This window comes from Bufo bufo, chromosome 5, assembly GCF_905171765.1.
Source record: "Bufo bufo chromosome 5, aBufBuf1.1, whole genome shotgun sequence".
Taxonomy (NCBI): Eukaryota; Metazoa; Chordata; class Amphibia; order Anura; family Bufonidae; genus Bufo; species Bufo bufo.
Genome location: NC_053393.1, coordinates 420,688,862 through 420,699,072, shown reverse-complemented (window position 1 = coordinate 420,699,072; position 10,211 = coordinate 420,688,862). Strand labels below are relative to the sequence as shown.

The window sequence follows — 10,211 nt, the reverse complement described above, 5'->3', positions numbered from 1 at the left end:
ACATGCCCATGTAATCTTTGTTATGTTGGTATGACAAAGAGAGCCCTAAAAACACGGGTTTTGGAACATGTGTGTAGGATTCGAGCAGCGGCGGAAATCCCTGAGAGGGACTGGGAGTCACTGCAGGCGGTTCCACGACACTTTCGCAGGTTCCACGGGTCCGATCCAGGGGGATTGACGGTGAAGGGTATTGACAGAATCCATCTAGGGTCTAGAGGCGGTAATATTAAAGTGGCTCTACTCCGTACAGAAACTAGGTGGATTGTCAACCTTGACACCGTCACTCCGTACGGCCTTAATGAATCTAACAGTTTTTCTTCCTTTCTATGAATATTGCGCGAATTTTATTGCGGGGTATATATTTTTTCTTTTTGTTTTACCATATTTTCTATAACATTGTATTGTTGTTTTTTCTTTTGAGATCATATTATTCATTTCCGTGTGGGATTGGTGACGATGGACAGGGCTACCTATCGTGACAACATGGCCGCCACAAGAGAGGATGTTCGTCAAGACCTCCTAGCAACATATGTATATGATATTTTATCATTTTTTAGTATACACATATGGCGGGGCCTTACTTTGTGCTTCGATAATATATGGGTTGTAGATCTTCCTGGCATATTTTAGCCAGTGATACCTTTTACTATGACACTGTTATATTTTAAGGAGGTCTTGTTAGATTTCTGACGTGCCCGGTGCCATATGGGCATTGCCACTGTTTACATTTCTACCCTTTCTGCTTTTTGTCTTGTTGGCTGGGGGTGTCTCGGTCGACCCCGCCGGCGGCCCTTGCCGCCGGTGGTGTCGCCCTGGTCACCCCTTGCCTTTTCAGGACTCTGTAGATGATGGAGTTATCTGTGTTGTCTTTTTGGGGGGGTGGGTGTGCCTTGGGTGACACCGCGGGCTGCCACTTGCTGCCCGGGGTGCCACCCATGTCGCCCCCACCCTCTACCATTATCCTAGAGGGTCTGCATGACATAGCGCTTTACACAGTATTATCCTTGTTTAATAATGTTATGGGATGATTCCCTGTACTTGTATAGATCGTTTTATTACAAACATCTGTCAGGTCTACATGTTTTTCGTGTTTTACGGTCTTTTCTCCTTGTATACATGAATTTGTTCTGTAATTTGAGAGACAGTATTATCATGTATAATTAAGAAAGAGATGGAGAGTGCATCCAGTTATGGGCTAATTATGGCCTAATTTGTATTATTGACCCATATGATCTGACTGGATGCTTTTTGGATCATGTAGAATAATGACTACATGTATACTATTGACAGTACTCTCCTATATATATATATATATATATGATATTTTCACTTCACTATTCTTTTTATTCACCACATTACCAGATCATCTGTATGATCACTATAAAGATACTGCGGTTCAATTGTTATGGACCCCCAGTACATCACATGCTTTTTATCTATTTGCCACGGAGTTATGTTATAGCTAGCCATTTTCATGGTTCCATTTATATGGACCTCCTATATGTCACTTTTTTATTCGATATGTCACTACGAGTGTAGATCACGAAGTTATGTTATTAACTATTATATCTATGATCATGCTATATTTTTTATCATTATTTTTTGATTTATATTAGACATCTACTGAGGGATTTCTCCCTATATGATATTTCCTGTGAGCGTGGGACCCTGTGTGGATGCAGCGGGTACGTGCCTGTAGCATTGTGGCAATTTTGTGACTATGTCTCATCATCTAGTTCTTTCTTTTTAGAGCGGCGGATTGCGGTTCACCTGCGTTCCACGGGGGCCGCGGGGTGCGCATGCGCTGGGCGCCGCCATCTCGACGCGCTCCGTGACGTCTGTAAGCGCCGCCGCGCATGCGCGGTGCGCAGACGTGGATGCGCTGGGAGATGGCGCCGCGTACCATGGTGCTTCCCGCGCCCGATCGAGTGGTCCGCAGGTGTGCCGCATTCAGGTGATTCTTGTCCATCGCTCCACCCCCATTACATTCTATATATACCCTGCCTATGCATTATATAGTACCTCCTGACGAAGCCGTTGAGGTGAAACGCGCGTCGAGGTCTCGCGCCCAGGGCCGGTCATTCATCTTGCCACCATGTCTTCAGGTACGTCCTGTATTTAGCGCGGTTCCATGCTACGTGCAGGGTACCCCTGTATGTATCCACGCTGGGTCCCTTGTACTTAGGTGCACGTTAGTTATGGTTTTGATTTCAGCCTAAGTGACCCTTTATTTATCATATTATTGTTTTTGGCTGATTGTGATATCTACATCATACCGTGTATGCTAGCTACAACTCTGGGGTTACTATATCTGGCCTGTGGTACTTGTGTACCATACCCCTATTGGGGAGACCATATATGTGATATTCATCTGGTTTCCCAGAGTCTTAGCTTTATTGGTCGTACCTATTTGTGCTTTACATTGCGCACGAACTGTGCTTTATCTTGCGCAGTTCTATGGTGGTTCCTTTGAATTTACTTACCCTGTGCTTCTCCGTGTACTGTATTACATCCTGTTGCTCTCCATTATTTATATTTTATAATAAATGATACCTTTTGATATAAACATTCCACTTGTTTGGCTTTTAGTTTAATATAAATGTGAGGCCTATTTTTTAGGCGCTGGGTGACAGGCTCAACTTGCCCCTGATGTAGTATATGGCCAAAAAATAACCACACTATTGATGGTTAAATGCACTTGATGAAAGCTTGACCCTGATGTAGGATATAGCAAAAAATTACCACACTATTGATGGTTAAATGCACTTGGGTGACAAGGTCAGCTTTCCCCTGATGTAGTATATGGCCAAAAAATAACCACACTATTGATGGTTAAATGCACTTGATGAAAGCTTGACCCTGATGTAGGATATAGCAAAAAATAACCACACTATTGATGGTTAAATGTACTTGGTGGCAGCTTGTGCTGGCGCACAAGCAAGCCACAAAATGGCCGCCGATCACCCCAGAAAAAAGTGACTGAAAAACGCTCTGGGCACCCTAAAAACACTGAGCAATTGAATAGCAGCAGTTCAATGATCCACAGCTGTAGATCGATTACTGAATGAAGTCTTTTGGAGGAGTTAATCACTGCCTAATCTCGCCCTAACGTCGCAGCTGCAACCTCTCCCTACACTTGTATCAGCAGAGTGACGTGCAGCGCTACGTGACCCAAGCTTTTATAGAGGCTGGGTCACATGCTGCACTGGCCAATCACAGCCATGCCAATAGTAAGCAAGGCTGTGATGGTCTCTTGGGGCAAGTAGTATGATGCTTGTTGATTGGCTGCTTTGCAGCCTTTCAAAAAGCACCAAGAAAGCGCCGAACACCGAACCCGAACCCAGACTTTTACGAAAATGTTTGGGTTCGGGTCCGTGTCACGGACACCCCAAAATTCGTTACGAACCCGAACTATACAGTTCGGGTTAGCTCATCCCTACTTAATACCCCAAAATGTCAACCCAAAACAAAGAAAAGGATCACTGAAGGGATCACTTGTGACCACGTACACACATACGGATGTAGTAGAGTTAACACTCATGATTTATGAGACGTGTTATCTAAACTAAATGCGTTAAGAAAACACCTTCATTTGCTTTTCAATGGCTTTTGTCTCAAGATAACGCGATGAGTAAAGAGCTTGAGTGCTAACCCTGCTACATCTATATAAGATTATCCAATCAAATTAACTGGCACCAGTACAGTTAAGATCCATAAATCCTTATGGGAAACATCCAGTTAATCCAATAGTGTTTTATTCTATCCATAAGGGAATGGGTCCTACCTAAACTGTAACGCCAGTGGTCAATGCAAACCTGCATCCCTCAGCTTCCTGTGGGCAGGGCCACCAAGTGCCTGATTGTGGTCCAAAGGACCATGCCAGATTGTGTCATCCTACATCTTACCTACATCCTACCAGGGGGCACAGCCTCTGAAGCAGTGATACAGAGGCCTCCTCTTTCAGACCTATGTGGCCTGTCTCCTCTTTCCCTCTGCTTAGTGCTCAACCTAATCTTTCCCAGCCTTTGACTCAATATTCCCCCATGTCCCTTGGACTATTATTCATGATGTGGCTGTTCAGCCAATAGCTGGCCTCAGTGGTCATATGTCAAGGGATCAATGGATCTCTTCCAGTTCAATTGGTACCATACCTTGAGCATCGAAGCAAAGGGACCTTTTAACAAATCAGTTAAAGGAAATGTGTCACAGAAATTATTTCTTGCCAGTTAAAACCATACAGGGAGTGCAGAATTATTAGGCAATTGAGTATTTTGACCACATCATCCTCTTTATGCATGTTGTCTTACTCCAAGCTGTATAGGCTCGAAAGCCTACTACCAATTAAGCATATTAGGTGATGTGCATCTCTGTAATGAGAAGGGGTGTGGTCTAATGACATCAACACCCTATATTAGGTGTGCATAATTATTAGGCAATTTCCTTTCCTTTGGCAAAATGGGTCAAAAGAAGGACTTGACAGGCTCAGAAAAGTCAAAAATAGTGAGATATCTTGCAGAGGGATGCAGCACTCTTAAAATTGCAAAGCTTCTGAAGCGTGATCATCGAACAATCAAGCGTTTCATTCAAAATAGTCAACAGGGTCGCAAGAAGCGTGTGGAAAAACCAAGGCGCAAAATAACTGCCCATGAACTGAGAAAAGTCAAGCGTGCAGCTGCCAAGATGCCACTTGCCACCAGTTTGGCCATATTTCAGAGCTGCAACATCACTGGAGTGCCCAAAAGCACAAGGTGTGCAATACTCAGAGACATGGCCAAGGTAAGAAAGGCTGAAAGACGACCACCACTGAACAAGACACACAAGCTGAAACGTCAAGACTGGGCCAAGAAATATCTCAAGACTGATTTTTCTAAGGTTTTATGGACTGATGAAATGAGAGTGAGTCTTGATGGGCCAGATGGATGGGCCCGTGGCTGGATTGGTAAAGGGCAGAGAGCTCCAGTCCGACTCAGACGCCAGCAAGGTGGAGGTGGAGTACTGGTTTGGGCTGGTATCATCAAAGATGAGCTTGTGGGGCCTTTTCGGGTTAAGGATGGAGTCAAGCTCAACTCCCAGTCCTACTGCCAGTTTCTGGAAGACACCTTCAAGCAGTGGTACAGGAAGAAGTCTGCATCCTTCAAGAAAAACATGATTTTCATGCAGGACAATGCTCCATCGCACGCGTCCAAGTACTCCACAGCGTGGCTGGCAAGAAAGGGTATAAAAGAAGAAAATCTAATGACATGGCCTCCTTGTTCACCTGATCTGAACCCCATTGAGAACCTGTGGTTCATCATCAAATGTGAGATTTACAAGGAGGGAAAACAGTACACCTCTCTGAACAGTGTCTGGGAGGCTGTGGTTGCTGCTGCACGCAATGTTGATGGTGAACAGATCAAAACACTGACAGAATCCATGGATGGCAGGCTTTTGAGTGTCCTTGCAAAGAAAGGTGGCTATATTGGTCACTGATTTGTTTTTGTTTTATTTTTGAATGTCAGAAATGTATATTTGTGAATGTTGAGATGTTATATTGGTTTCACTGGTAAAAATAAATAATTGAAATGGGTATATATTTGTTTTTTGTTAAGTTGCCTAATAATTATGCACAGTAACAGTCACCTGCACACACAGATATCCCCCTAAAATAGCTAAAACTAAAAACAAACTAAAAACTACTTCCAAAAATATTCAGCTTTGATATTAATGAGTTTTTTGGGTTCATTGAGAACATGGTTGTTGTTCAATAATAAAATTAATCCTCAAAAATACAACTTGCCTAATAATTCTGCACTCCCTGTATAGTGACACACATACTTTTTTACTTATTTGTTTTAATTTTCTGATTGCAGATTTCTTTATTCTATTACCTGAACATGATTATGGGGGCAGCCATCCTGCCTAAGATGTTCTTAACATCATTTAGAAAGCATTAAAAAAAAAAAATTGCTTTACGGCAGCCCCATGGGCCATAGACACAATGGTCAGGAGGGGACCTCAGGGACTTCATTGACTTCTATGGGAGAGTTTTATAGGCATGTTCTGTGACCTGTGCAGAGCTCAGGAGGGAGATAATAAGCTGTGATATCACCTATTGTGAATAGTGGACCCTGGATTCTCTGTAATAGGCCTCTTTCACACGAACGTGTGCGCTCCGTGGCCGTATTGCGGACCGCATTTGCGGATCTGCAATACACGGGCGCCGTTCCATGGACATTCCGCATCACGGATGCGGACCCATTCACTTGAATGGGTCCGCAAATACAGAGATGCGGAACGGAAGCACGGAACGTAACCTTATGGAGTGCTTCCGTGGGGTTTCATCCCGTACTTCCGTTCCACAAAAAGATGTCCTATCTTTTTGCGGAACGCGCGAATCGCAGACCCGATAAATTTAATGGGTCCGCGATCCGCTGCGGCTGCCCCACGGACGGTGTTCGTGTGCAGGAGGCCATATAAGGAGGCTGTAATGTTGTAGAGTAGAGCAGTAAAGTGATCAGTCTCTGCCTATTATTAGGCTAAGTGGCCAGTCACTGCAGGATTTATGGTTTTTGTTTAAATATAGATATAGACATGAAAAATTTTAAATAGCGTCACAAAAAATTCTTAAAAACCTTTATTACATAAAAATGTGCTTCAAACAATAGGTCATGTTCTGAAGACACGTTTCATTGAAGCATCTGTTATATTTTTAATCCTGAAGGCAAGTAAAAATGATCGGCTGGTCCAGTGAAGGGAGTTACCCTGGAGGAGCGTAGGAAAATCCAGGCAAAGCATTCATTTAGCTTCACGTGGATTTTTTATTATATCATATTAAAAACAACCACGGCATACAGTAAGTACAGCAAATGAATCTAGCCAGCACTGGAGACAATAAGGACCATCACAATACATTAGTAAATGCCTTGTATTAACTCTGTCTACATGATAAAGGCCATTTGCTTTCAGCAAAATGAAAATATAGTTCCAGTGTATATCATAAATGAAATTTGTAATCATGCTCTCGAGATATTTCTAGTGGAATTAGTATTATCAGCATTGGAATTGAGTTAACGCATTGTAAAAATTCCAGAGCAGCAACTTGTCAATCCAGCATGGGTCAGTGTTGTGTGCTTTACAGCTTTAAGTGCTATCCCTCCCTCCTGACCATCTGGTCGGAGCTTTTCTATTCTCCTATTCTGTAAAGACTGGATAAGGGCCAGCTGGTATTGGTATTAATAGATGCCCTGCTTTGCTATTGGAGAGAAGCTCTGAGGCAGCAGCTGCAGCCACAGGACTCAGCAAAGCCAGGGTGGGGACAGGGACACTGACACCAGACACCTGTAAATTATTCACTTGTGCTGTGAACACCCGCACTGATTTCCTCTGGGACTGAGAATTCATTTGGGGAGCCCATAGGAGAAGCAAGCAGAAGTCACCTTGGAAATCCAGAGGCCAGAATGACCAGCAGCCAGAACATACACACTACCGGGCAGATGGAGGGTAACAGCCTGTGCTTCTTTCTATGCTTCCAGCGTCAGTTCATTAGGCAGCATGCAGTAGCTTCCATACATAACTTAGTTTTCACAATGACATTAGGAATCATTTGTTTCCTCAACTGTGTGCCTAGAACCGTCTGGTTATGTCATGCGTCTTTATTGCCTTCCAGTCATTTTCAGAACTTCTTATTATGATTTGCTGTAGATAATTTTGGGAGCCATCTCCCCTGAATAACAGCTGAACTGACATCAGAAATAACTAACTTTACTGAAGCGCAGTTTTCCATGTGGGTTGACTGCCTTATGCAAAGCTAATATCACATTGGAAACTATCTGCATTGCATTGATTTCAAGTAATGAATAGTGAAGGAATGCAGAGAAAAGTTCTAGATTCCCCCAGTATTTTCCTTGTATGACTTACTTCCCCAAATACTTGTATGATCCACACAGCGTATAACCCATCATCTCAAACTGTCACTGCTGAGTCAAGGGTTAATATTGAGGTCAAGTATTCCTAACTGGGAGCTTTCCAAGGTTTTTCACCCTGAGCTGTCTTTCTCTCTGATTCTAGGCTGAGTAGCCAGTTTGGGGCTATTTTATGAGAAAGTGTTATTTACCTTACTTTAATCTGAAATTTCTCAAGTTTGAAATGATGTTAATAATAAATAGCATTTTTTTTTTTTACTCGTTCATGATATTTTATATTTATTATGATTGTGGTAAGCTGTGAGTATCGTACAGTATATTCTTTTTCACTGTAGATAGTTTTGGGGGGATTATTCTTGACACTAGTAATATCCCACCCTTTATCTTTCATATACAAGTTTCATTTTATGGATTTATTTAGTATTTGTTTTGCTTGCTGTAACTTTTGTGTCTTTTTCAAAGATTCAAATACTTCTTTTGTTGGTGCATAAATAGAAAACTGTGAATGCGTTAATGAGGTCATAGGGCAATGGGTTTGGTGCCTGCTTGAGCTACTTAATGCTCTAGAGGTAGTGATTTATTTATGAATGACGCCACTAAGATGCAATTCCTGCAGTGACCAAAAACACTAAACCCTCAGAATCGGCAACACATCATTTTTACCATATTCCTTTGACTGTAATATTGAATTATGGAATAGAGTTATTGAATTAAATTGCCATATATAATCAGGACAGCCATGTATAGTAATGGGAAAAAAAATGAGTATAAAATATCAGACATTGTATGAAGTCTACTGAAAGGGCACATTCACAAATTGTCCTATAGAATTTATGCTTTGTATTTGGATTCAATAATCACTGGAAAAAGGTGCATCGCAATAATATGCGACGGACCATACTGGCTAGACCCTCGCGCTGATGTTAAACGCTGAGACTTAAGCCAATATCTTCCAGTCAGGAACATACTGGAGCCCTGTGCACCCCATCAAGGTATCTCAGTGTGGCGTGGGTCCTACCACTAAACTACCTATCGTGTATGAACACAGTCTGATAGGTGCTAAGGCCCGACTCACAGTCAAGCTCCTACATACCTCCATAGTAAGATCCCTAATACAATGGGAGGGAGAAGGGAGGCTGCGAGCCCCACCTATAACAGGCCATGTGACACAGGCTACCAGGTGCACCAGAATGTTACCAATGACAAGCATTAGCACATTCAATACATGTAAAGAAAAATCACTGAATAAAGTGGCCTAAACAGGAGGAAATGCTCAACCCCTAACACTGTAGCGTGTTTATAATCGGGGGAGCAATTCCTCAGCAAGTGATCCATTGCTAACGGCAATCCCCCAGCAAAAATGCATACAATGGAGGATGCCGGCAGCGGACCACATGCACCACAAAAACATCCTACACAAGATGAAATAATGTGTGGATGAAAATATAAAAATACATAAATCACTGAAAAAAGGTGCACCGTAATAATATGCGACTGACCATACTGGCTAGACCCTCACGCTGATGTTAAAAGCTGAGACTTTAGCCAATATCTTCCAGTCATGAACATATCGGAGTCCTGCGCACCCTGTCAAGGTATCTCAGTGTGGCGTGGGTCCTACCGGTAAACTACCTATCGTGTGTGAACACAGTCTGATAAGTGCTAAGGACCGACTCACAGCCAAGCTCCTACATACCTCCATAGTAAGATCCCTAATACAATGGGAGGGAGAAGGGAGGCTGCGAGCCCACCTATAACAGGCCATGTGACACAGGCTACCAGGTGCACCAGAATGTTACCAATGACACGCATTAGCACATTCAATACATGTAAAGAAAAATCACTGAATAAAGTGGCCACTTTATTCAGTGATTTTTCTTTATATGTATTGAATGTTCTTATACTTGTCATTGGTAATTCACTTTATTTGGTGATTTTTCTTTACATGTAGTTTAGCGGTAGGACCCATGCCACACTGAGATACCTTGACGGGGTGCGCAGGGCTCCAATATGTTCCTAACTGGAAAATATAAGCTAAAATCTCAGCTTTTAACATCAGCGTGAGGGTCTAGCCAGTATGGTCAGTCGCATATTATTGCGGTGCACCTTTTTTCAGTGATTTATGTATTTTTATATTTTCATCCACACATTATTTCATCTTGTGTAGGATGTTTTTGTGGTGCATGTAGTCCGCTGCCGGCATCCTCCATTGTATGCATTTTTGCTGGGGATTGCCGTTAGCAGAGAATCACATGCAGAGGAATTGCTTCCCCGATTATAAATAAGCTACAAAGTTTGGGGTTGAGATTT

At 42.6% G+C, this 10,211-nt stretch overlaps 1 protein-coding gene across 1 annotated transcript in view; it reads left to right on the top strand.

Moving 5' to 3' along the window:
- Window positions 1-7,272: 7,272 nt before the first annotated feature.
- GADL1 (glutamate decarboxylase like 1) overlaps window positions 7,273-10,211 on the top strand; it is a 476,825-nt gene continuing 473,886 nt past the window's right edge. The window contains exon 1 of the mRNA XM_040433316.1: window positions 7,273-7,479. Coding sequence (XP_040289250.1) covers window positions 7,437-7,479 — 43 coding nt within the window. The 5' untranslated portion in view covers window positions 7,273-7,436. The remainder of the gene's footprint in view (window positions 7,480-10,211) is intronic.